This window comes from Bombus vancouverensis, chromosome 11 (assembly GCF_051014615.1).
Source record: "Bombus vancouverensis nearcticus chromosome 11, iyBomVanc1_principal, whole genome shotgun sequence".
Classification (NCBI taxonomy): Eukaryota; Metazoa; Arthropoda; class Insecta; order Hymenoptera; family Apidae; genus Bombus; species Bombus vancouverensis.
The window spans coordinates 6,622,484-6,649,741 of NC_134921.1; the positions used below are offsets into that span (position 1 = coordinate 6,622,484).

General features: G+C 41.4%; 1 protein-coding gene across 5 annotated transcripts in view; it reads right to left on the reverse strand.

The window, feature by feature from the left end:
• The window catches only part of Dll (homeotic protein distal-less), a 113,760-nt gene that overhangs the window by 13,016 nt on the left and 73,486 nt on the right, over window positions 1-27,258 (reverse strand). For 3 of the 5 annotated variants that reach the window (XM_076622939.1, XM_076622937.1, XM_076622938.1), the window contains exons 3-4: window positions 13,579-13,750; window positions 11,949-12,261 (exon numbers count right to left, since the gene is read on the reverse strand). In XM_076622939.1, the coding sequence (XP_076479054.1) occupies window positions 11,949-12,261; window positions 13,579-13,750 (485 nt within the window). Of the gene's footprint in view, window positions 1-6,266; window positions 10,335-11,948; window positions 12,262-13,578; window positions 13,751-27,258 lie in introns of those variants that run through there. The other 2 variants (XM_033349594.2, XM_033349604.2) reach the window with 1 other exon arrangement.

The following is a 27,258-nucleotide window of genomic DNA, read 5'->3' on the forward strand; positions in this document are numbered from 1 at the left end:
CGTTTTGCGTTGAAGCATTTAATTGCTCCATGCATCCGGCATCCATCTTTTTCTTTTTTCATTTGTCTTGCTTCATGTTATTTAATATGTGCGAAACGTCGTCTACCCGTTTAATTTCGTATTGAATATTCATATGGGCACGGTCACACCGTTTCCAGGTATGTAATAAGCACTACCATTTCCATGTAAATTCGTCTCGGTTATTGTGTCATCTCGAAAGCGAAAACATGATGCAACAAGCGTTCCCGGCCGATTGTTAGATTATGTCAAGTTCTCGTTTTGTCGCGTTTATTTGATTTACCAAGGACGCGTGCGTCTTTCTGCCACGTGGCTTCAACCCCTTGCGAGACAAACGATCCGTTGGGCGGAGTTCTGCGTTCATTTCCTTTCGACCTTTGTGCCTCTGCGCTATGCAACTTCGCCAGCTGGATGTCCAGAAGGCGACGCAACAGTTCGACGTTTAAAGCCGTTATGTTATAGTACACTAACGGCGGCGCTATGCTCTCTTTGTAAACGATTTGACAATGCTTGATATTTGATAATCCCGATCGATTATCGTTTGTTTCAGGCGTTATGAAATAGATCGGATTAAATTTAATCGAAATTATTAAGAAAGAAATGATAGAGTATTCTCGATCATCGAGTATTATCGACGTATTATCGATTTGATATTATCGACTATGTAAAAATGTATGTAATGTAAAAAATACTTGTACACTTTAAAAAAAAGTAGTTAAATTTGTTATTCAGGAAATTGTAGGATCTAAGTAAGAAAAGAAATAATATAAGGAATCGCGATTCTTTTTTTATACCTACGGTATTAATATACAGATTAATGTTAATTATCTAATAAAAAAAATTGCGAAAGAAATATCACATTAACGTAACGTCGGTCCTTGATGAATCAATGTACGTCAAATTCAAGAAATAGACATTATAATTTCTTCTTTATGAATTATTATTAATGTATTGGAAGTAATATTTATACAAGGTGTTGCAGAATATGTAGCAGCTAATCGTTTAAGAAAGAAGTTTATGCAATATCCTCATTTGTAAATTAAAACGTGAGCATAGAGCGTTTAACACGTGGAAGAAAGATGTATGAGAAATTTGAAGACGATCACCTCATTACAAATTAATGTTATACGTTAACGAAGAAAGACTAACACTCGACTATAAATTCTTTTCTTGTATAAATAAAAACAGAGTGAAGCAATTAGCGGTTCTTTTATGGACGAAATCTAACGATCCCATAATAGAATCATCTAATAAATAATTCTCAACCACATATCCATTAATATATTCTAATGAGATTTCAATAATCAATTACGCGTGTTCCCATAATCTCGAAGGTTCTGTATCATCGCAAAAGCAACACTGTCGCTTTCATTTGGTTCATAAACATCGTTTTCTCGAGCTGCGGCCTTCAAGGCCGAACTCATTGGTTTTCATCCACATAAGAGAATTATGAGATTAACGCGAACGAGGTTCGTCGAGAGAAAGATGGCAGGGGCAGCCAGAAGGTTAGGGTTGCCCGACAATGTCGCGCAAACGAGCGAGCCACCCTATGCGCGAGCCCGCCACGCCCTTCTTGCTGCGTGGAATCGCAAATTGGCACCCCAACCTGACCACCTCTTGCTTCGACCACCTCTAACTTTCCTCCCCTAACTTTTCCTCTTTTTCTGCCCGTCGTTACCCTTCCTGGTTCTCCCTTGTAGACTTTCGGTCATCGAATTCGAACTTTGATCACGATTAATTTCACACATTGGTGCTGTTCGTGTGTCTTCGGTCGAAAATTTTATCTCATACGCGATATTGCAATTTTTTTTATGGATCAGCATGAGGTATTTAAATTTCCAAGTTTCTAAATTTTATACAGACCATATTCGATATTTAGATTTTATAATTTCTTAACTTCATATCACGTTAAATTTCGACATTTCTTCACCTTATTGTTGAATTTCTGTATCGTGATAAGCAAGTTGAAGTGGCAGAAGTTATTTAAAGTTCATAGTTCAGCCACATCCCCTTCGTAATAAAATCCACAGGACAAAGAATGGAGCGGGTTTAGATTTCTAAATATCTCAGTTTCGTATCACAAATTTGCTAGAAACTATTCTAAATCTGTATATCGCACTAATAAGGGGGAATTTGTCAAAGTTCATAGTTCAACCGCAACCCTTTTGTAATGGAATCGCCGAGAACAAAGATTGAAACGAAGGACACATTTATCAGTAGCTTGTCACCGAGGTTGTTACGATGTTACATTGTCCCAAAGACAATCTAGCGAAAGAGAATGGTCTAACAGCGATGATCCACGGTTAGATAGAAGCGACGTATGGTGGTGGAAGGAAGGGACGAAGTAATAGAATTAGTTCGACCAGACGAGGAGACCTCCTCACTTAGCTCGCTATAATACGAGGCAAGTTCCGTCACGAAGACCTTAATATCCGCCACTTCCTCCGCCTCCCACTCGTTCGTTTGTTTATTCGATATCGTCCGCCGTCTTAGCAAGTCGTGGCTTGTTCTTCCTGACCCCTGCACGATACTAATTCCTTTTCCTACTCCGTTATATCCTCTATCAACGAGTATTACACGTGTCTATACTTGTATCACGTTTATCATCGATGTTATTATCTCTTTCCTTTACCTTCGATGTCACTTGATCGACTGAATTACAATCTTAAACGATAACAACTATACGAGGCCGAACAGTTTATCTATCTGAGAAGCACATAGAGATAAGTTTAGTCATTTAAGGTGGCTGAAAAAAGTCAGGATTTGTATACCAGTAAACTTTAGAATATTAAAAATAAATTTGAGAACTATTTTTTCAATTATTATTAATAGTGACACGTGGAATAGTTTATAGTTGTCGCAATAAATATTACGATTACTTTAGAAATATTGCGAAAATAATCAAACTTTGGAACGTCTAATTTCAAGGTACTATGGATCAATATGTGGAGGATAGTTAGTACGTGAGGCTTAAAGGACGAGATTGCTCGTCGTTGAAACAGTCGAATATATTTAAAATAATAAATTAATGTACAGCCGTATACGCGAGTCGTTAGTACAAAGTATAAATCGCAGAAGAAAATCGCGGAATAAATATTCGTTAATGCACGTCGCGTAACTCGATAAATACTCGTGAGATACTCGGACATGCTCTGTTAGATACTCGATATGTATAATACTATCCGTTCGCGATCACGTCCGTTTATTTATACTGGTCGGGGGGAAGTGGGAAAATTTGAATTCGTTTGAAAATTTTATTCGACGGTTGCATGTAGCGCCGACATTGTTCTGCCCGGATTTTGTTTATCATTATATTTCTGCGTCAAGGCTGAGTCAATGTTTCGAGGCAAAACAACAGCATGAGTCGCTCTCGACTGGCGTCGTCCTTTGACTCCTATGCCGCTGCAAATAAATTATCTTTCTGAATTTCGATCCATCCTCTGGAGTTATCGAATTTCTTATTAAATTTTAGATTACTACGAGATAACTATATTCTTCCCTTTACTTTCATTTTTTTTTTTTTTTTTTACAAATGACTGAATTATTTCTGATATGAATTTCATTTATACTTCGCTCGACCAGAGAAATTCGACACGATTAAAATGCTAATTATCCGAAATCGAGCAATCTAGTTAGCTAGGGTGGCGCGATTTGTGGCCACGATAAGAGGGAAACTACACGAAGTCCGCGCGTTCCTCTCGCTCACCTACGTTCCGTAGAAACCAAGATGATCGTGATGCGCGATACTTAAGTTCTCGAGCACTTTAATAGTTTAATTTTCTGCTCGCCTCCTGTTTGTTCTCCATTCTAGATTCGGATCTCATCTTCGAGAATGCAATTAAAGAGGTGGAAGAAGAGAAGGGAGGCGGCTGGTAGGCCTTGAGTAATAGAATAAGGGGATGTTGAGGGAAGTTGAATTAAACGAGCTGGTTTATACAAAGGGTTGCTTCGACCGTGTTTGTCTAGAACACGATCTTCAACGCGAATTTGATTAGACGGAAGCAGTTGTTAACGATTGACGTGTATCATCTCTCCCCCTCTCGTTCTCCTCTTCGTTAGTTTAACGAACTTCGATGGCGAATAAAATTGTAATTAATCGTATTACTTTTACCGCGTTATCGCTCTATATATCCATAGAAAGGTCTAATCTCGTAGGGTCGGTTAGTTGTCGTTAATTGTGCGCTGCTATTTGTCGAATGTAAATCCGATCCGTGAAATGTGTCGCTATAAATTCATTTTATCGTGTAGATGATAAAGCGAGATACTAGGACAGAATCGAAAGGCTGGCAAAGTGGTTAACATAATGTGATAACGTGGCATACATGCAATGAACTCGTTAGACCTGATATAGGTACAGGTTAGTTCAGAATCTACGGTGTGCACCGATTGAATCTCTCGAAAATGAACCCAGCCGATCGAAACCAATCTACTGTAAATGCGTCGAGAATAAACAGATTTTCACAAGAGGACTATTATCTTTGGCGTAAGTGCACAATTTTCGAGGAAAGAATGAGCCGATGAATTCTGAAATTCCAACGATCATGCTGAATAAAACAGCACGTAGTGGTAACTGGAAAAACGAAAAGAGGCAAACATCCACTCGACATAATCTTTTCGAAGGTACACCACAATGAATACCGGCGCCTTCCAGTCGAAGGCTCACAGTCGAGATCCATCGACCATTGTGTCCATTATAGGTTTTTGTCCCCCGTTTGCGAGGTTTCCCTGTGCGTCTTCTGAGACTTTATGCCGCTGCATTGTCGTGCCACGGTGGCCTATCTCTCTCCTTCTTCCTTTTCCTCGCGCTTTCTCCTCTCTTCTTTTCCTCCTTCTCTCCTCCCTTTGCTTCCCTTTTTTTTCGCTCTCTGTCTACCTTTTCACCGAGTATAAGTTTACGTTTGGAAACCGCGGCAGAGGCGCGCACACCGCATTCATCGAGACATCGGTACACCTTTTTCTGCCGGTGGTCCCGCACGGACGAGCAAGCGTAGTCGCGCGTAGCAAACGACTGAGTGCCTGCGGAACATGGCCGCTTTTGTCGGGAAGAATGGCCTTTGTCTCGAGGAAAATCAATATCCAGATAAGCGTACGATTTAATCATCGAATAGCTAATTGGCTTATTAAGCTTCGTCACGATTATTACGATCAGCCGAACGGATTATAACAGACGTCAGATCGATTCGCTCTTTCTGCAGATGGTGGACGAGTTTTGGCTTGCGACTGCTCGGACAACAGCGTCGCGAATGTAATCATTTTTCGCTTATTTCGAGATCAAGTTTCGAGCTTTGGATGATCATAAATATCAGAGAAAGAAACGCGAGCATCCTTGTTTTTATTGTTAATTTTGATACGTTTCTTGGGTTATTCACGATTATTTTCTCTATAAATTCTTACGTTTGGTGTAACTATAGCTGAGAATCACAGTGACGTATAAGTGAGTATGTTAGAAATTAGAAGTATGTTACGCGTAATCACAATCCTCGAAAGAATTATTCGTTTAATTTGATAGTCGACCAAATTGTAATTTAATTTTATATTGCGACATATTTTTTTTTAATTTTAAAGAATATGTATCGAGGCCTTTTAAAATAATGAAAGTAAAACATTTTTCTAGAAAAGTAGTAGTATGACTCACACGAGTTATTGATTACGATTATCAGCTCGCTATATGATATAACAGTTGTAGATAAAGTTTTTCGAAAAATCCAAGACCTGCAGTAACGTTAAGGTATAGAATACATTCGATGAAATGGAATAATACTTACACGTTTATCGGATAATTCCATCAAGAATATTGTCAGGATATTATTCGAGAGAGAGATTTCTTTTTTATCATGAAACTTGTTATTCTGTGAATTTTCCAGCTCTTCGAAGACACCGTGTAGACGCACCGAAGACACGGAATAGTCGGTGGCTTCGCTTTAAGCGAGATAGGAGTACAGTTATCCATAAAAGTAGAGCATGCGTACGCCGCCTTTAAAACGGCAGGTGGTGTCCGCTACCGGTGAACAAAGAGAAAAGGGAAAGAAACAGGAACTCGAACCTACCGTCAGGACATTGGAATCCTCCGTTCTGCAGTTGCAGTTCCTCAGAAACCATCGAATAATCGCTCCATTTACTATCTAATACGACAATTTGTGGAACATCTTTGAACGACCTCCATTTTATTGCATCTTCATCGTATTCTCGAAAACTCGAGAAATCACGAACAAGGGTAGCAGAGTAAGTACGTATATAAGTCGATGCGATTTAAATTGAATTAATTAGTTATTATTCATATTTTATACAATAGTAATCATAATTAAGGTATTTTAGTCCTCGTAGTATCTATATTCGTACAAGGGTACTCGATAAAATTGATGAATTGGGGTCTGCCGTGTTTTTATTAACCTATATGTATATAGACGATTTCTGGCTTTCTATCTCTCTCTCTCTCTCTCTCTCTCTCTCTCTCTCTTTCTTTCTCTCACAGACACTCTCTCTCGCGTTCTCTCGTATCTTTACACATCTTATCACAATATCGTATTATACACAGATTTTTTTCACTTGTTTTACGGCTTACGTGCTAACAGGGGTGGGCCCCGGTGCAATATTTACACGCACCAGAAGGGATCGATCATTTATAAATCTGTTTCACGCCGCTCGATTCGATCCCCGCTTACTTGCACCGGGACTAGTAACGCTAGTAAATTCTACGGACTCCTCTCTTCTCGTTTTCTTCGTCTCCAATATATATTTATCATTTTCTTCTCCGTTATTCCGTATGATGTTCGTCATTCCATTATATTTCTTCTCATCTCGCGCGCCTCTCTTCGTTTTCCATCGCGTTAAAGTCCGTTTCGCTCGTCCTCGGCCAACGTTCTATTATCCCGCGAACTCGACGAAAGCGTGACAAAGCTAAACTGCAACACGTTACGCTCTTGCAAGTGACCGACACACTGTCACAGGGCGCTTCCCTCTTCAACGTTCTTTTTCTCTTCCTTTTTTTCTTTTTTTTTTTTTATTTTATTTTCTTCTTCCTTTTACCTTCTCTTTCTTTTTCTTGCCGGGATCTTGGGACGAAAAATACGCGTGGAAAAAAATTGGAATAACGGGTTACAGGATGTGTCTTTTAACGCGTTTGCGAGAATCGCCGGGCAAAACACTTTCGTCCAGTTCGCCGCGCGAATCGAATCGTTTTACGCTGTTTTTTCGCAATTCACTCGCTCTACACGCAATTTAGGAACTGAGGGAGCTTCGTCTTAAATTATACACGCACACGCCTCCTTATTGCACCGAATCTAAACGCAAGAACCGCTGTTCCGTCGCCGTTCCGCGCCTCGCAGCCTCTGCGGTCGAAATCTAACGGCACTTATTAGTACATATACACGGAGGGAATCGTTGTTCGTCATCTCTCGTCATCATCGCGCTGAATCCGGAGCCGTGATATCGCGTCCAGATTGTCGAACGACAACGACGAACACGACGGGTAAAGCCGCGACGATGGGAAAAATTTCGACCAGGATAGAAGATACAAGGGGAGAGAAAACACGTCGACGCAGATCTTGCTCGTCGTCGGTCGTTTCCCTTCTCTGCTCGTTCGCTAGCTTCAGGCTACTTCTTTCTCGCGGATTTCGAGGTAACACGCGATGGCTCCAGATGTCCAGCGGCGTGAAACTGGCTTTGTACTCTGTTCCCATGTCGAGAGTTTCACGATGGGAAAGCTCGAGCGCGCTCGAGGAAATATTCTAACGGAGATCGCCGGGGAAACACGAAACACGTAACTCCGTCGGAACAAGCTCGAGACTTGTTTGTCGTTTACGTTTGTCGATCGAAAGATGAATTTTTCTTTAAACCGAAATAGGATTTGTGGATATCGATCATAAAAAGAAAACCTTCGCAGTAGAATTTGGATTCGTCGATCACAGAAAATGAGTCGTTTGAATTGAATTTGTATGTATCGATTACCAGAAGGATTATCATTGACACAGAATTTGGATATATTGGACGCAAAAAATAGGTTGTTTAAGTAATCATCACAAAAAGCGAACCATTGAACAGGATTTGGAATATCGACGATAAAAAGAGATCTATCGATTTGAAATGTAAAACGATTCAATTTAAATGTAAAAGGAAATGTAATAATATAATTTCAAGGCTAAAATAAATGTCGTAGTTGAGATTGGACATCCGAGAAAGTCGAGGAGATTTTTTCGACGTAGTTTTGTTAAAGTTTCGCGATTCCTCGAGTTCGTTCTCGGCCAGAACGGTGGCATCTCCGGAGGCGAAAAAGAAGGCAGAATGAGGAAGTAAAGGGACCGTACGAGACCGCGTTCTCATGAGACGACCATTGTTACACCGACACGCCGGAGGATTTGGGTCAGCGGTGGGGCTCACCGACCCTCCCAGTTTCCCCTAGTCGCAAACCGCAAACGTTCGTTCTCTTTTCCTGCGGTTTCGTGGCGTCTCTTTGAAAGCTAGCTATATCGTTGGCCGGTGATGGCAAAGATGGCAAAAGGGTGGAGATCTTCAGCATGGCCGACGGGAAACGGTAAAAACAGCGTAAAACCCTTTTCGTTTTCTCGATGCATCCTCTAGGTATGAGATTGAAGGTTGTTCGATGAAGAATTACGAACAGAGAGGGCGGCAGGATTTATTCCCGAAAGAAATCGAATCTTTCGAACGAACTATATGCGGGTCAGAGGAGAGAAAGATTTCACGAGATCGCGGAGACTGTCTCCGCGACAGATGTTTCCGCTTGATGTTCCATCGAGCCACGATGGACCCGAGACCGTGCTTTCACGAATGTTTCGTTTTTTCTTTTTCCCCTTTTTTTCACGAATTTAATGAACGCGCACTTGTCAGAACTGTCCGTCGCGTCGTCGACCGAGATAATGATTTTTTCCACTGACTGTGCACGGCCTCGGGTTTCGTGGTAAATCGCGCGTATCTCTTCGTGTCCTCCGCTCCTTTTCGGAGGAGGGTCCACCGCGTTCGGTTGCTTCATCCGGAAAGGAGGGACCGGTGATTACAGCGCGCCACCGTGATTGCCGAGATCGTTTGACTCACGAAAATGTCATTAGGATTTCATTACTTCCAACCGCCTTGAGGAACGACTGTTTCTCGACGACGAGTTTGTGCAATATTTCTTTCTTTCTCTCTCTATCTCCGTAAACCGTCTTTCTCCATCTTTCGCCCGTCTCGTCTCTGTCCGTCCTTCTTTCTGTCCCCTTTCGCGGTTACCCTTTCTGCTTCTCCGCCTTTCTGTTCTCTTCTCGCTCTGTTGCCGTTTGATCCGACGAGATCCAGCTTCCAGAGCACGAAGTGGGTCAGCCGCCTCGGTTGGGCAACTGTCACAAAGGATCGACCGATCTAACGTCATCTAACAAACAGATTGACATTTACGAAGGAAACCGAGGAATCGTTGTGAATCGTTTAGAACGCGAAACATCGTGTCTCCTCCTTCAGGTGGCGAAAACATCCTTGGTCCGCGAGAACCATCCGATGGATAATTTGCCAACAGCTCGACCAAGAGCCGACCGCTATCTTGACATTTAACGAAGCGGCGGAAACTGTTCCTCATCGCTTTGTTAATCGTTTCACGATCATTGAAATTCTATCGATAATTCAGTCACTGTTAGATCGATCGATCGTCAGCTGGTTTTGCCTGGTTACGTGCGTTCGACGACGAAGAGCGATCGGTAAGCTCGCGAGGCGAACGCGGACGATCTGCCGTCGATCTCCGATCGAGGAGATTCTATTACATCTATTCGATGATTCGTACGTCGTCGTTATCTGTCGTGCGATTTTTCGGCCGTCCTTTTTCCCTCCTCTTCGATGATTTCATTTACAGGTAAAGCATGAATGATCGTTCATCGTCGTCGATAGACGTTTCATATAAATTCCATCGACGTGAACATCGAGTCGTGCATCATTTGCGAATCGCTATTCGCGATGCATAATCGTACGTGAATTCGATTCTCTACCGAACGTTTTCGTTTCACGAAAAGTTCGTTCATTCTCGTCGATGCAGGACAACTGCGTTCTTCCAACTTACTATCATCGCGATTGGTTCCCTATAGATCGTACGATCGCGACGCTTTGATTTTTCGTCGTAACGACGGACGACCAATTTGTCGTTGACCGGTCGGTGAACACGCGGCTCTCGTTAAGAGATAGAAACAATTTATTAACATCGAACGCGAAGTCCATCGCGACAGGTGCTATACGTATTCACACTTTGGGGCAGGGGCGCTGGCACGTCCGCGGTGCTACGAAGAAGCGGTTCCTCCTGAACACAGCTCGAAGGACATCTTCGTTAAACCGCCGGCCACACCCTGAAAAAATACGACAGACGAACGAGCCATTAGAACCCAGCCCTTCGTGCCACCCTACGTGGAAATAGAGGGGGAAGAATGTTTCCCGTACACGATTTCTTTGGGTCATTCGATCGAGAATATCGATAGATCAGGGAACACGATTTAATCGTTGTATCTTCTATCTGGGAGTAGATGTTGGAATTATTGCTAAATTCTCTTCATCCGGGCGTACATGTTGGAATTATAGATAAATTCTCTTGATAAGAATGTCCTTTATTTTAATTTGTATAATGCAATGCAAGGAACCGATGTGTCGTTGATATTTAAAGTTTCTACGTGTATATATATTTACGTCGGTAAATGTTACGTTCCTTTTAACTTCGTAACGCTGTAACTATATATTGAACAATGAATGTTGGTTCAAATAATAACAATTACATGGAACAAGTTCAGTCGGGTTAGATTATTTCGGAAAAATTATTAGAAAACATAAATAACGAGTTATTTCATCAATATTTAAAATAGTCGAGAATTTAGAAATAGTTGAAACAATAATTAACGAAGAAGTATTGCAGGATTAAAGTTGCAACGGATTTTATTTACGAAAATCTTTACCCGAAAGGAATGTCACAATGAATTATGAAGGATTAATGGAACGCGTTTCCGTTAGAAACAACGGTAATATTCACCTAAATCTCCTTACTATAAATCTTCTATATATATATTAATCCATAAATTAATCCATAAATTAAATAATATCTACAAGAAAGAAACTCCCAAGTCCTCATAACTCGATCCACTAAAATTTCAAACTATCCAACTTCGTCTATTATACCGTGCATTAATATCTTTCATACCCTAAATTCAGCGTCCCCATTAAAGCAACCGATCAAAATGAAATTTCATTAGCATTGTAATGAAACACTACTGTCATGATTAAATTGATCAAATTTTAGACCAATCTGAAACATGATACACTAGTATACAAATTAAAGATACAGCATGAATAGACATCTTAAGCTTCGAATAAGTATTAAACACAGTCTTACTGAATATTGAGGTTTATTTATTATAATAAAAAATTTGCTGTTCGAATACTTTCGTGATCTCTGTGGAATATAATAGTTGTACTGAATATTAGATTGTTGCAAACGTTTCTTTCGTTTCATAAGGACATAATAGATGCGCAACAGTTTTAGTTTTATATTATTTTATTGAATTATATATGATCCATTTTGTTCTATTGAAACAATACTATTGGATCATACATAGTTCAATAAAATAACAAAAATAATAAAACAAAAAATGCGCATCTACTATTTCCTTGCGAGAGGAAAGAAGCTTTTGGGATAAGCCAATATCATATAATTGTTGCATATACATATTTTCGTATTAGTTTAAAACTTTACCAACATAATCACAGTAGTCGAGTCTCACAACAGTGCCGATGCAATTTCAAAATGTTTCCTACGGCACACGGTGCACATCCATAAAAGATCTCTACAAATGTTGAAATACTTTCGTGAGCCTGTGTATATTATAGCACTCGTGAAATATCGTCCTGTGGACACGGTGTATCGTGATCGGTTAGTCGAACAGAGTTGTCCAATGAATGCTAGAAGTACCACTTACGTGAGTAGTCCGGGATTAGGATCCGCTTGGTACCAGGAGTACTGTGGCATGTAACCCGCGTGGTGCGGCGGCGGCGGTGGCGGCGGTGGATGGTGGCCAGGCGTATGGGGGTGATGGTGAGTGTGCGGTGGCGCGTGCGGATGCGGATGGTGCTTCATCTCGCCCGGCCAAGAGGGTGCGGGCGGGCTCTCGTTGTGCTGAGGCGACATCTCGCTTCCGGGGCTCGAACTGCCGGGGGTGTGACCCCCTGCGCCGCCTCCCATGCCACCGAGATAGCCCGTCGTCGGACTGCCCGACACGGAACTTCCGCCTCCTGAAACAGTAACGGAGAACATTCGAGATCGATCCTCCAGATATAGACTTATCTTGAACGGAACAGAACGAGGGGGTGGAACATTTCGATTCGCTGCAGCGTTCCATTGACGCGTTACGGGGATGATCCAAAGTCGTTCGGGGGTGCCGGGTGAATTGATTTATCGAGCTGCGAGGGAATATTGCGGGAGTCGATGAGGAAAGAGAGTCAGGGTTTTGCATCTTTAGAAATGGAATCGAGTTGAAAATATCGAGATTGGTGGAAGAAAGGGGTTGGTTTTAGACGATTTGATGGATGAAAATTAAGGGCTGGGGAGTGGGGATTTATTTATTGAATTAGGTTAATTAATAGTTATAGTAAATAATAGTTTATTGAATTAGGTAAAGATTGGATCGATTTATCAGACTGGGAGGAAATATTATATGATCGACAGCGAGAAGATTTGAGTTTTCACGAGAATTTGAGATTTGAGAAATTGCTTTAAATTGAGAATATCAGAGTTGGTGGAAGAAGGGGATTGGTATGTCGATGGAGATTCAGGACTGGTTTATTAAGTTATGTGGAAACTGAGAGAAGAAATCGTGGAAAGAGCGCGGTTTGGTAATTGATCGAACCAGAATATCCAGATTGACAACAGGAAGAAATTGATTTATAAGTATTTAGAAATATGAGTATTTCGCGAATCAATGTTAATTGAAATTAAAATATAACTTAGGATTTACATCGGTTCTTAGAGATGATTTCATCGAGGAAGATGTGAGAAAATACAGCGCGCTGATAATTCATTGAACCAGTTGTAATCTCGAAATCGAAGAGATATGTATGTGGATCGACAAGGTTATCGAACGGTTTTATGCCACTGGCATTACGATTCGATCTCTCTAATTGATTTATATCTTCTGAGTTGGTATTCGTGAGTAGCACTTGCATCGTGAAGAAAATTGCGGCATGGAAGTTTTTATGCCTTTCTTTCTTATCTTGATTAACGCGATCACGTATCACGCATTAAAATCATCTCGTTAAGGCGTATTTCTAAATAAACTAATCCTATAATAATACTAAATACCACTAATACTAATAATAAATAATACTAATACTAAATAATACTAATAATACTAAATATTTTTGATCTAATTAAAAGTGTATAGAAATTGCTTCCATTTTGACGTAATCGATGTCTATAATATGGAATAGTAATTAATTGGAAACATCGTGTGATACCATTATTTCCGCGGGTATTTCAATATAGCCGATCAAAATAGTGATAAACCGATTTTTTGCTCCAGATTACCGCGTAACCATTATATGCGAACACACCTCCTTGCATGAGACTTCCTGGTTGACCCGGTTGAGGGGATGGTCCTCCAGGTAGAGCGGTTCCACCGGCTAGAAGGCTGCTGTGTTGCCCTCCGCCGCCACCGCCGCCCTGCTGCGCCGCCTTCATCATCTTTTTGTATTTACTTCTTCTATTTTGAAACCAGATTTTCACCTGCAACAAAAATCCGACGAGGGAACGATCAGGTCAGGTGGAACTTGTTTCGCGAGTTGTCAGTAGCTATTGGCGAAAGAGACCGAAACGATGAGGAGAAAAACGAATGAAGAAAACGCGGCCGCGGACGAAAAAAGAAAGAAAAACGAAGAGAACCTGCGAGTCGCAGCACGAGGTTGATGTACTATTTAACGTGGACCGAGACGGTGTGTACGGCTGCGGTCGCCAGAGACCAGCAATTTTCACTGTCTCTGTTGCCGCTGTCCTTCCGTCCGTCAAACATCCGATAATTACAGAGGCCGATATGAATTTCTGCCAGTACGCACCGAGCGTAATGATACACGCTTGTTCGGCGTGGCATACATATATATTTTGCAAGAGGGACAAGCGTACATAGTGAGTCGGAGGAGAGAGGAGGAGGGGTTTTTATCGACGTTGGTACAGCGACTGGACGGATATATCGATGATGAAGGAAGGATTGTGCAGCTTTCGATCGTATTCAGCCACGTTATGAAGAATCTACATAATACCGTCGTATCGTAGTCGCGCTACTGGGTTGCAAACTGACGTCGACGAAGAAGAACGAACGAAGGAAAAAAGATGAAAAAATAAGAGAAAAAGAAGAGAGGAACTGCTCGTTTCGTAACTATCGTTTCTTTTGCCTGTTTCTCTGCCTACACGCCGCGCGCGGAACGTCGAGTTCGGCCTGTGCGGCGGATACTAATGCGCTTGTGCCGCTGTTAGGATTGCACATGCGGTATTTTTTTGTGTCTTAGCGCGATCTATACATGCGCCGCGTGCACGTGACGCGCTGCTCAATCTTACGTAAGCATGGCTCGGCTAGGCGAGCGCAAAGAGCGAGAGAGGAACAGACATCGAGCTGAAGCTCTACGTTTCGTATGTTTTGCGAGTACCAGGTAAACGGTGCGCGTTAACCCTGCGCGTAGAAAAAATTCCGGAAGCGGAGGGCCGGCTTTTTTACCACATCTACGTTACGTTTTATACGGTGCTTCCTTTTCTGGGAAATCGAGAGTTGCAACTTTGTATGTAAATTTTCTACGACAAAACATTGGGATAAGAAAAACACTGATTACATGTAACATGAATAATTGCTGGAATTCTTGTGTTCCTGTCCTGTAGATTAATTCAAAAGCGTAACGAGGAATCTGGATCGTTTTTGGAATATATAGAATATTTTATATTTCATTCCCTTTTTGAGCTCTGAAATCTTTAACTTCTTACGCTTGATTTTAAAGAGCCACGATAAATCGAGATCATTTATAATGGTTATAAATTATCCTATTTTTGTAATGTGAAATCAACATAGAAGTTTCGAAACGTATGTTTCATTCTAAAACGTTATAAAAAACTTAGATTCTTTTCAAACATTATCAAATATTCAAATCTTCGTAAATGCTTTATGTTTCGAAATCGCCGTGTATTTTTTAAATTCACGCTTTCTTCTAAGGCTTTACGAAAAAGCTTGAATTATTTCTGACGTTTATAAAATATTTTATCTTCGTTAATTCCCAATTGTAAGAATTTCAAGTTCTGAAACCTTCGTAACGTAGTACATAGGAAACTCGGATACCGAGGATATTTTCCCCGTAGAACCTGCTATAAACCGCACACTCAACTCTCGAATATTAATCAAAGAAACTGGAACTCTTATCAATCACCGGAGAAGACGCTTCTTGTCAGTTCTCTGTGTCAACCCTCGGTGATCCGCCATTGCGTAACCGACGAGCGAGCGTTGGGTGTCGGATACGTACACGGAGTCCACGACTTTTTACGCCTTGGGCGTCAATCAAAAACCGTACGGTTACTTTAATTAACTAAGTCGGCTCCGTGAAGCACGGAGCCGGAGGCCAGCGGTGAACAAGGGGCAAGGGACGATGTGGTTAGAACGACGAGCAAAACGGAGAAAGCAAAGAGAAAAGGGGGAGGAGGTACGGGGAGGCATCGTCACGTCAAAACGAGTTCATTAAAACCGCAACAGCGGGTTTGTCTAACCTCGAAAGAAATACTCGTGGCCGACATTGTTTCACGTTTCGTGAGGCGCATCGGTCCGTTGAAACTCGCGGTTCTTTACTTGAGTACATGTGTTGCAAGTTCGCGTACTAGTCATAGAATACACGCGTTAAGAATGCACGTGTCACTACGTGTGCATTGTATAAAATGGTGGTTGGGCGGTACGATACGCGTATCGGCCGAAAAATATGTTGCTAGTCGAACACTCGCGAGCTTGCCTCCTTCTCGCAGTCTGTCTTATTGGCAAGCGTGTGGCTGGCGTGCCGGCGCAAATAAATCTCTTTCTAATTGCTCGGTGAAAAAGCGGAGCGTGCTTGCGCGCAGGAGATGGCGCCCGACAAAGGGGCCAGAACTAAAACCTCATCGCGGCGTGGTTTATTTCATTGTCGGGGCTGGGCTCCGGGCATTTGCCCACTGCCACTGGCTTTGTTTATTGATATTTACAGCCAGCGTGACACACGCGGCATACGAAGAAGAACATTGGAGGCCCCTAAGGGCTGACAACGTCGGGGTTGCTCGCTTTTGTCCATGAGATATTCGCTCGCGAGTTACGTCCGCCTTTTTTTGTTCGAAGACCACGGTATGTTGTTGTCATAGCATGACGCAGGTGTAGATTCTTCGACGCGAAGGGATGGTACGTTGGTTCGCACGGGAGAAAACTTGTTGGCTATTTAGAAGAGTTGTTTTATAGATGGAAAACAGTGGGAACGTTCGCGGCTTGTCGCGTAACGAAACTGTCTAGAGACGATCTCTCCTATCGTGAATAAAGTATCGGTTCTCGAAAAGAAATTTTCCGTTTAGACATCGATTGTCGTAATCAGTCTAGCCGCGTCATGGCGGGACATGCGTAACCAGACGGCAGCAGGAATTCTCGCAAAAAATGCACTGACCACAGCTCGAAATGTATGCAAATTCGCGTGACGAGTCAGCACCGCCTCGCGACGGAATACATAAGGGGTAGAGGAAAAACGAAAGGACGAAAGAGGGAGAAGAAGAAGGAGAAGAAGAAGAGGAGGAACAAGCAGGAGAAGAATATACGAACAAGGAGAAGAGTACGAAAAATACGAAGAAGTAGAGGCAGCGTGTGCGAAGCGGGTATAACGCCGATGGCCACTAGAACGGCACGGTGGCACGCTGTTATCTCTTTTCCTCCAGCATCCTGGAGAATGTATAAACACGCGTACACTCCTGGTTTTCTATGTGTGAGTGGTTCTACGCAGCCACGTCGAATGGCCGCCCCGCGCGAGTGCAAAAATTACTCCTGTCAGCCGGTGGTCGCGCGCGAACCTCCGCCAAGGGATAAACAAAGAGGGAACAAGATAGGATGACCTCGTTGCTGGCGTCGTTGATATTGCTGGGACCAGCAACGGCTTCCGACATCGCCCAAGGCGAAACAGCGAGGCACTCTGGTAACAGCCCCCGCCTGTCGATATCGCCGATGCATACTCAATGAGCGACAGATCGTCGCCGTAGGGTGAAGGGGGCGTGAGGTATATAGAGGGAAGAAGGAACAGGGGTACAGCGGCGGGCACAGCAGCCCGGCAGCAGCCGGGACAAGGTTCCAGAGTAAAAAGTACGGCAACGTTTCGCCTGCGTGAATCCGAGAACGCGCGCGCCGCCTGTTTAATATTTATGAGAGAAGCATCTAGGAATAATCTACGTCTAAATGAAAACGCTCCCACCGATTCGAGCCGCGATCTCCAAGAACGCTCTCTCTCCCTCTCCCCAAATCCCCGGGCCAGCTGTTCGCCACTATGTTACCGATGGATTGTCCTAGCACGATTGGAATCGCGATGAAATCGTACGGGGTAGCGGGAATGTTCGTGGTTTGTGTAAAGTCACGCGTATAAGCCAATAGGCATTTACTAATGTTAAACACAATTTTTATCAATGTTCGTTTATGTAATATGATGTCGAAACGTATTACGATTTTGTTCTCTTTATGATACGCCGATAAAACGGCGGTCCTTATTCTACTTCATTTTATGATCAAAACGTTCAGCTTTGAACGTTTACCGTCTAAATGTTATGTACAACGATGTACAAAGGGGATTCTTTTGACACTACGTCGAATGGTAAAAAATTAATTGAAAGGAATTTACTAGCCTCCGTGTTGCCATACAAATATTAGGATTGGGAAAGATTATACCGATTTTACTTATGTTTTATATTTTAAAGTACAACGTATAACGGCGTTATTATTATTTTTTATATTCGTATTAACATCATAATTACTTATACAATGAAATCATATTTGCAAAAATGAAACCCAAAGAAACGAAGGATTATTTCATTACCAAAAGGAGATTACAACGATTTACGTTGGTGATTATGTCTGATCACAGATGGTCCTAATTCTACTGGGAACCTCGGACCGTACGAAGTATGTTACAAAGTTTTGAACTTTGGTCTACGATCTACATGTTGCTATATATACACGTATGTATCTCTCAATATTCGTCACTTAGTGACGTATGACAGACATGGATACCGTAATTGGTGCTTGCAAAAATGTAGTCCTTGACTTGATAATAGCAGTCGATAGCGGCACGCCGTTTCAGCGCAGTTCTGCTAACTGTAGTTACAACCTAGTTATACAATGGCGGGAGGTATGGGCGATAAAACTTTCGGAAGGTTTCGAAAGGTTATGGTAATGCGAACGTAAAAACGGTGAAGTTCCGTTGCATCTGACTCACGCGCTTCCTTGGGAAACATCGGATCGTTATGCCGGGCTAAACTAGATACCAAATTTATTTCTGTGTTTCCTCCGTGAAACTCCGTTAACTTCTTTTTTTTTTTTAACGATCAATCATGATACGTCTACTTTTTCTTCAATCTAAAAAATACGAGCAAAATAAGAAACATCAAAATTCATTTGATTGGCAATTTTTATTTCACGCAAACTACGTATGCAAGATTAGTTTCTAGAATGAAATATCAGTTGTAAAGGACAATCTATTTTCTCTCTCTTTTTTTTTTTTTTTTTAGCGTACAAGGAATTTAACTTTCATTTTGTAGAAGCTACGTATGAAAAATCGATCGTTACAGTAAAATATTGAACAGATAAATATCTAAAAGCGGCTATCTTCGACAAAATTCGCGTCACACAAAAGTTATCTATTCCATTAACAGACTATGCTGTATCATTCCCCGAATAATCGAAACGGGGGCTGGACAATTAAACGCAATTAGTCTAATGGCGGTAGCTGCGTGAGCAATAACACGATATAAAACCAATAGAGTGATGGCTGCTAGTCATAATTTCTCTAGGCATTGATAAGACCGCGCGCGGCTGACATTGTTCCACGTTTTTAACGCATTCTGTTTGACCAATGGCTACGATGTTTATCTACGTATAATTACTTTGTTTTTCAAATAAAACTCAACGGCAAACCAGTTTAAGCGCATACGAGTATGCAACGATCGTGGACGCGAACGCTAACAATATGTCTGTCGTACAACTGATTACTAATTATGTTCTCGGTACACAAGATTAAATACATTTCATGAAACATTTTTGTTACCATATTTCTTCTACTGGTCAGCTACTTGAATCACACATTATATATTTTTAATTCTTCGTAGCATATATCTTTAATATCTTTAATATCTAAACTTACAACATCTTTTTATCAAATTATTCAAGGTCAACACACGAAATTCATTGTATCTTTCTTCATTTGTTTTTTTTGATATTTATGCGAAACTCTGCGAATATGTGAATAAGTTAACATCAGCACGGGTCACAGTTCGACAAGGCGCTTTTACTATGAGCAATGTCTTAGTTCAAATTGCATCTTATAAATTAATCAAGGTATCGATATGAAAATTTTCAAGCAGAGAAAACTGAGAGACATAAATCATCACTTCTGTATTATGTATCTAACACTACTTAAATTACATACCACTGATGTATTTACATCTGATATTTGCATACTACAATCTGGCTATATTCTACATAAGATCTCAATTACCATACTCCGTCGTTAAAGCGTTAATATGGTTATTACGTTAATGCAATTATTCTTCAATATGTGATATATATATATATATATATATATATATATATATATATATTCATATATGATATATATGAATGAAAATATTTTATTTATAGAAATGTAGTATCACAGGATTTAATCCTACAAGCTACTCCTAAATCTCATTTTTCTTTACAAACATGTGTCTAAAGTGTACGTAAGAGAAGTTAAATTACCTAAATATAGCTGCGAATTATTTCACCAATCATCACGTTTCGTTCACCTCCCCGTTGACCACGTGCAGATCTCCGCTGACACAAAATTGGAGGTTATATCGCAGCGGTGTATCGCCGATTGGATCGAGTTATATTCCCGTGGCGGGTCGATCCTTGTCCATATAGACAGGAGGGACCCCCATCGGCGTGTTCTGAATGATCCAATCTGTCCGCACAATAAATAATCACGCGTATCGGCACGGCCTACCTGCGCCCTCCGTTAAGCCGAAAGCCGTAACAAACTAATCCGTCATCGGTACCGGACGACGGCCACACACTGTACGTCGCTGAAGGGTTTTTCAACGGGCTGGCAATCAGCTACGAATCGATGGAGATGGAAACGGGGACGTTGAAGCGAAGAGCCTCGAATTCTGATAACGAGTGGCGGCGAAATGAGGATATTTCGATCGATAAGGGCTGTTAACGAGCAACTTGTCACTGTGAAAATTCTCCCGAGTCTTTTGAAAGTAGAATATTTATTTCTCTACAATTCTACAATTCTGAAAAATTATTGCTTCTGTTGCTAGTACGAGAATCTATCTTAAACAGTTAAAGATTAACCCCTTTGTATTTATAGACGAGATATCTCGCGACGTATTTATCAAATACTATAAGCGAAATACTTGATATATCTGTTTTATCATTTTTGCAATAGAATATTACTTTGTACAGGTAAAAGAAAACTGACAGAAACTTTTGTGTTGTAACATAGCAATGTTTGACATCGTCAATTCCTTCGTGTTCACGGGGAATAGTATATTCGAAATGTGGACGAGATATCTTGCAAATTAATTTTTATCCAAATCTACAGAACATTATTCAAACATCTCGCGTCATTATACAAAGACGTACATCATATCTCACTTATAACGTTAGTGATCGATGTTATAGCGTAAAATATCTCATCCACATATACCAAAGAGTTAATCGAATCTTCCTAATCTTGAATATCACACGAGGCATCGACAAATTAAAGCATCATTGCTCCCAATCAAATCGAAACGTTCTAACTGCCACCGGGTTGCAACCAATGGTTCGTGGGAACGATAGAATCACCGAATCGAGGGATTCGAATTCGACCACGATTTTTATTAATGTATTCAAACAAGTATATATACGTACGGACGACATATGTCGGGTTTTCCGAACTGTCTCGTCTGTCAGAGCATGTAAGCAGGTATCGTAGGTACCTACGTTTCCTACCTAGTTGAGGGTGGTAGAGGGGGGTGGGGGACAGGGAAGGGGATAATAACAGCCGTGTAAATGCGTCACTAGGGCCCCGTTCGTTCGCATAATGCTATAATGCCTTTTTTTTATTTCGCTCGCCCGCTCACTCCCACAATGCAGCGTCGGGTTCCCCTGTTCCCTCAGCTCCGCTACTCCCCCGCTCCATGCCCCCCTCGCTGCTTCGGCGATTCCCACTTCCTGCCTGGCATCGGTGATGCGCAGTGCCACCTTAACAACAACGAAATTCCCCAGTGGTGCAACGGCCCCCTTGCGTTTTGCGTTCTTCATCGTTGCGTTTCTATGTTATTTTCTACTTCTTTCATTTTTTCTATTTCTACTTTTTATTTCGTTTGTTTCTAAAGTCAGGATAATGGTTCGGCCGTTCTAGGACGTTACGAGTAAATCTACGATGTAAGAAACCCTCGAGGAATTGAAAAGATACCGTTACACATTTCCTCCGATAGTATCTACCGTTTGGTCAGCATCGAAAAAACAAATTTAATGGAGTTTCCGTTTACGGACGAGCCACGTTCCGTGGCTGGACGCGTTAGTTAGATATCAATCAAACGTTCGTGCGATGTTCTCGCCTACCTGTTTTTCCCATTTTTTTATCTTGTCTTTTTTTTTTATTCTTCTTTTTTAATCATGATCGCGAGAAACATTTTGTTGCTCCCAGCGAGTACAATGGAGCACGTGCGCCGCACGTTTGTTTGCCGACCAGAGGAATCTTAATCGGAAACGCGATTATCACGAGTGTTATTATACCTATTCCCAACGACCAAGGTTCTCTGTTGCTTTCTCTCTATTCCCGTGTTTCGTTTCTCTCTGTGTATCGAACAGGCGAAAAATGGTTATGGCTGAAATCGAAACACCGTTTTACACCGCGATCACGTACCGTGTGGAACGAGTGAGGCTGCGACAGCCGGAATACGAGCGGTACACGCGCGTACCCTGTCACCGTTCCTTTGTCCCGGGACCATTTGTTATTTTGTACATATTCATAACGCCGTTACATCATCGCGTACCGATGCATTCTCTACCCGGCCTTTTCCTTCTCTCTTTTTCCCGTCTCTCTTTCCACCTGCGCGGACACGCACACTTCGTGCCGGTTACTGTTCATCGATACCTGCGCTCAGCCTGAATTCACAAGAGGGATTTAATATACAGACCGCAGCGAAATTGAGAAACTTTTGGAAGATTCGAACTCTCCGTTGTTTGGTTCAAACAATAATTGGCACTTCGAGGAAGTTAAAACGGAAGATTGTCCAATTGCAGAAATAGTAATTTTTACTTGAAGCGAGAGATAATCTTACAGATGATCGAAGAATTTGTAGGTCAGACATTCTTATTGTTACAGTGAGACACAGAATTATTGACTGAGTCGGAGATTTAGCAGATACTTGAGAATTAATGACACATTAAATGGGATTTTTATATTTTTCTTTTCTAAAGCGTTTGCGTTATGAGAAAAATAGATTAAGATATAGATCGTATTACAGTTACGAGAAAGCGATATGTAGCATTCAATTCGAACGATTTAACTTATTACAAGACGATTCTCAGGAGTCAGTTTTCTGCTGTTTATATCGAAGAATAAAATAAACGATACATCTGGTCTGTCATCGACTACGAGTAGGCTGATCAAAAGAACAGATATCAGAGTATGTGTCTGAAGTCCACTGTTACGTGACTGTGGCAAATGTGGTATATTTCCACGAATCATAGAAAATCCTACTATCTCAAAAATCTGGGAAATTTTGAAAAATATCAAAGACATGTATCAAAAACTATTGTTGATTGAATATAGAGAACGAGTGATATTTCGTATATCATCGGAAGTGAAAAGTTTGAAGAATGTCAAAAATATGCTTAGCTGAACTATTACTTGAATTGAGCTACTACTTAAACAGAGAAAACAAGTGTATTACGTGTATCATAGGAAATGCTGATGGAACGAAAGCTCGGAAAAGGCTTGAAGGATGTCGTAAATATTTATGTATGTATCAGAATGCGCTGTTAACTGAACACAGTGAATAATTAATATCTCATAAGAAGCTCTAATAGAGGAAGGAGCATGGACAAAGTTTGAAAGTACACGAGGACGAACCCGAGTCCCGTTATGCGTTTACGTGGTTTTATGATAAAATGCAGATGCACCGGAGCAAACGTTGAACCACATCTCTCTCTCCTGGCTACATGCAGATCCTGGCTTACGTGAGAAATCTTAGGGAACCGTTATTGTATATCGTACTGGCTGTCGTTCGCAAGACACAAAGGCCCTATTCATCCGCATGCAATCGCATGCATAGGAACTGATCCTGACTTCCAGCATGCCTCGCATCGCTTCGCGCCATCCTCTTCGGCAAACGAGTACCTCCTTGCTCGCTCAACCTCGTTAGATCGTGGTAAAAGAATAATATCCGGCGTTAGACCCCGATGTTCCACTAAATGATATCCCGATTATATTATGCTTCCGTGGCTTTCACCGAAAACGTTCACTAACATTTATCTCTGTTGTTCCATCAGTATCTGCCATATAGGACGATGGATCATCAGGTTTTTAGTTTAGCCTAGTGATTCGTGGATTACTTTCTCTCCTTCACTTTCTGTTTCAATATTTTTATTCGCCGGAACTCTTTATCTTTGTAACGATCTCTGGTGTTTCAATAAGCAGCCTTTTATACATGGTACGGGTAATTTGGATGTGGCTGTATGTTTAATCTTTTTTTTTCATTTCGAATCGAATTTTTACTTTCAGCGTAAATTGTATAACACGTTATCTTTGCTCCTTATCGGTGCTCGTTCAACGTGTCCATGTAAGTGTGTACTTTAGTATAGGATCAAAAGAGATATTAATTATTCTATTTGAAAATGTATCTCAGTCTAAGCGAAAAATTCAGATTATTTGATATTTCTTAATGTTATTTGGTAATACCAAATAATCTGAATTTGCTAGTTCATAGCGGGATAGATTTCTAAATAGAATGACGAAATCTCCCAATGCTCAAAGTTCCCAACTAAATCAGTGACCCAAAGCTTTTACTCCGCCAATTTAAAACATTTCTTTCTTTTCTAAAAAAAAAAAGCAATCTTTTGCAAACAAAGAATATTCAAAATCTAATATTCCACCTATTCAAAAACTAATCATCCCTCCGAAAGTTTAACAAACATCCACTCAATTTACTCCACACCCTTCGACACGTATAAGAGGGGGTGGGATTCGAAACCAGGAGCCATCGCGTTCAACAGCTCAATCCTGCGTTTCAGCCGGTTGTCATTGGCATAATTAACGAGACGGGGCGAACTCGGCTCGGCCGATTCCCATGTCGGTATTCGCGAGTTTCCACGAGCTGCTCTCGGAATAAGTCCTCGTTTGTAGGTGGATACCTTCGTCACGGTGAGCGGTTCGCACCATGGTTTACCGGACAATCGTGGTGGACGCGCTCGAGGACGATGAGCGGAGACAGGACAAGAGAGAGAAAGAGACAAGCGGGGAAGGAAGAGTGGAAAAAAAGACGCGAGGAAGAAGTTGAAGGCGGAGGAGAGGAGAAGAAGCGAGAGGGAGAGAGAGAGAGAGAGAAGGAACCTTCTTCTTGGTAGCGGCCGCGGAGGAAGAAAACGAGGGACCACCGGGAACAGAGAGGCAAGGGGCAAGGAGAATGTCGTGCTGTGCTCATCGAGGTGTAGATCCTCGTCCCCTGGGTCGTTCCTACGCCGTGGTCAGCGTCCCACTAAGCCACGGTCGCGTTTACATTCGCGTTCTGACTGCGTTTAAATTGCAGTCGTACATAGAAAAATGAGCCTCCGCTGTTTTGTCTTCGTTGTTTAGCCCCTTTTCACTCCATTCTTCTGTGAAAACAACAGGAGTACGCTTTTCTGAGTAATTCTTCTTGTTTAGAACTTCCTTCTCCTTATGTTCATCCGATAGTTCACATAGTTTCTTGTTTTTGAGTATTTCGAGAAGAAGACTTACAAAATGAAATAGGACCACAAGAATACAAATATTAGGTACAGTCGGTGGAATTTTGCGACGATGATACGCAACGTATTTGATAGATATCTCTTTGTAATACATGTTTTACCGTTTCTAATTCAGCGCGCATGAATATATGCTGCATTAACATCGGTAGATATGCAATGTTTTCTGGGTTAGTGCTTTTTGCTTTAAGATAGTGTTGCAATTCCACTACTTTGTGGAATAAATGAGAAATATCTCTTCTGAGTGCATTTTTCTGAGACACGAGATAAGCAAACGAAACGATAGCTATGTACTTAAAGTATATGCTTTTTTACAGGAATTCATTATACATTTCAACGTTTGTATGCATACGATGTCTAATCACTGTTATAACAGCGTAACGATATCACATTGGTCACATCTATCATCTCTTCAAGGCTATACCACTACAAACAATAATTTCTCATCTACTTCTCGTCTAATATTAAACAATAAGACACATGCAATTGCATTTGTTCCACATTATCAATTAAAAAGAAACTGATTATACTGTAACATTCATTCCTAACGGGAACAACGTGTCTTTCGTGTAAGAATTAGATAGCACAATCTCAAGATAATCTGCCCAATCAATATTCCTCGCGCAAATATTAATATCCCTAAACACTGTGCAGCCGCATCATCCGATAAGATCGAGCGTGTCGAAGTTTCGCTTGGACGATCGTTTCGCGCCTGGAATCGCACCTGTTGGTACCGTTCTCTTATCCAGCGGCAAAGTGGAAGCGGATACCACGATACGACCAAGAGCGTGCACCAGTCGTGGTATCTTCGAGGGGACGCTGAGTGCACGGATTAAGATGTAAACGACACGTTGTAACGCGGCGGCTAGGCCGCGATAGGTCGACCGGTCGGCCTGGGGTCCCTCTTTATTTCTCGTTCGTGGAAACCGTAAAGTCCATTTGAAGCGCGCTCAGTTCGCGCTCCGATGGGCTGCGAGAGCGTTTCTGGACTTTTACGGAAATCGGGAACCTGGGAGCACCGTGCGCCATGTACAGTGCTCGGCCTATGGTGGCGAATGACCTAGCCCGATCCATAAGCGTATACCTCGCCTCGAGAGCACCCTGCTTTCACGCGTTTTAATCGCGAGCTCTGTGTTCCGCGGATGACAAAGATAAAGATTGTTTCTGCTAGCTGGAAGAGAGAGATGGAAAAGAAGGATTGAGATATCGGGGAATGAGCTGATAAACGAGCCGATCGGAAACCTGTTTCCTTTTATCAGAAACATGGTCGAGCGAATATCGTTGAGATAGCCTCCCTTTGAACACGTTCCGTGCTTTTCGTTCGATTTTCCTTACGTTAGATGAGGAATTAATTGTCTTTTGAAGAGTTGCAGATAAATTTCGACAAGTCTGTGTTGATGTAACATAGTATCATAATAGGGAGTTGATCGAAATTTGTTTGTTTTTTATTTGATGGAAAGAAGTACTTTAAAGACGTCTAGTTTCAGAAAGGAAGATTTAAGAACGGAACGTTTCTAGAAATCTTGGAATTGATTTGTACTTAAATAGCCAATGTTTACGCAGTATATAGTAATATAATTGAGGCTTTAATTTTTCTGTGGGGGTGAAACGAAATATTTCATAATTGACAAATTGCAAAGACGGAGGATCTAAGAGTGAATTGTTTCCTGGAATTGTAGAAATGAATCTGAACTTTAATAGTCAATATCGAAAACACGAATATTTCTTGAAATTTCATGTTTTTAATGTAGTGAAACCAAAAAACTTTATAGATATCCAATTCCAAATATGGAGAACTAGAAAACAACTGTTTCTAAGAATCTCGAAGAAATATTTGCATTTTAATGATCGACATTAATAGAACTTTGTGTCATAATCCAAGGTTGTCTGGAATATATCCCCTGCAGTAGCGTTGTATAAAATACTTGAAAGATCATCGGTCGCAAATATGAAGAACTCGAGAACGAATCGTTCCTAAGAATCTCTAAGAAGACCGAAACTTCGATGATCCGCATTC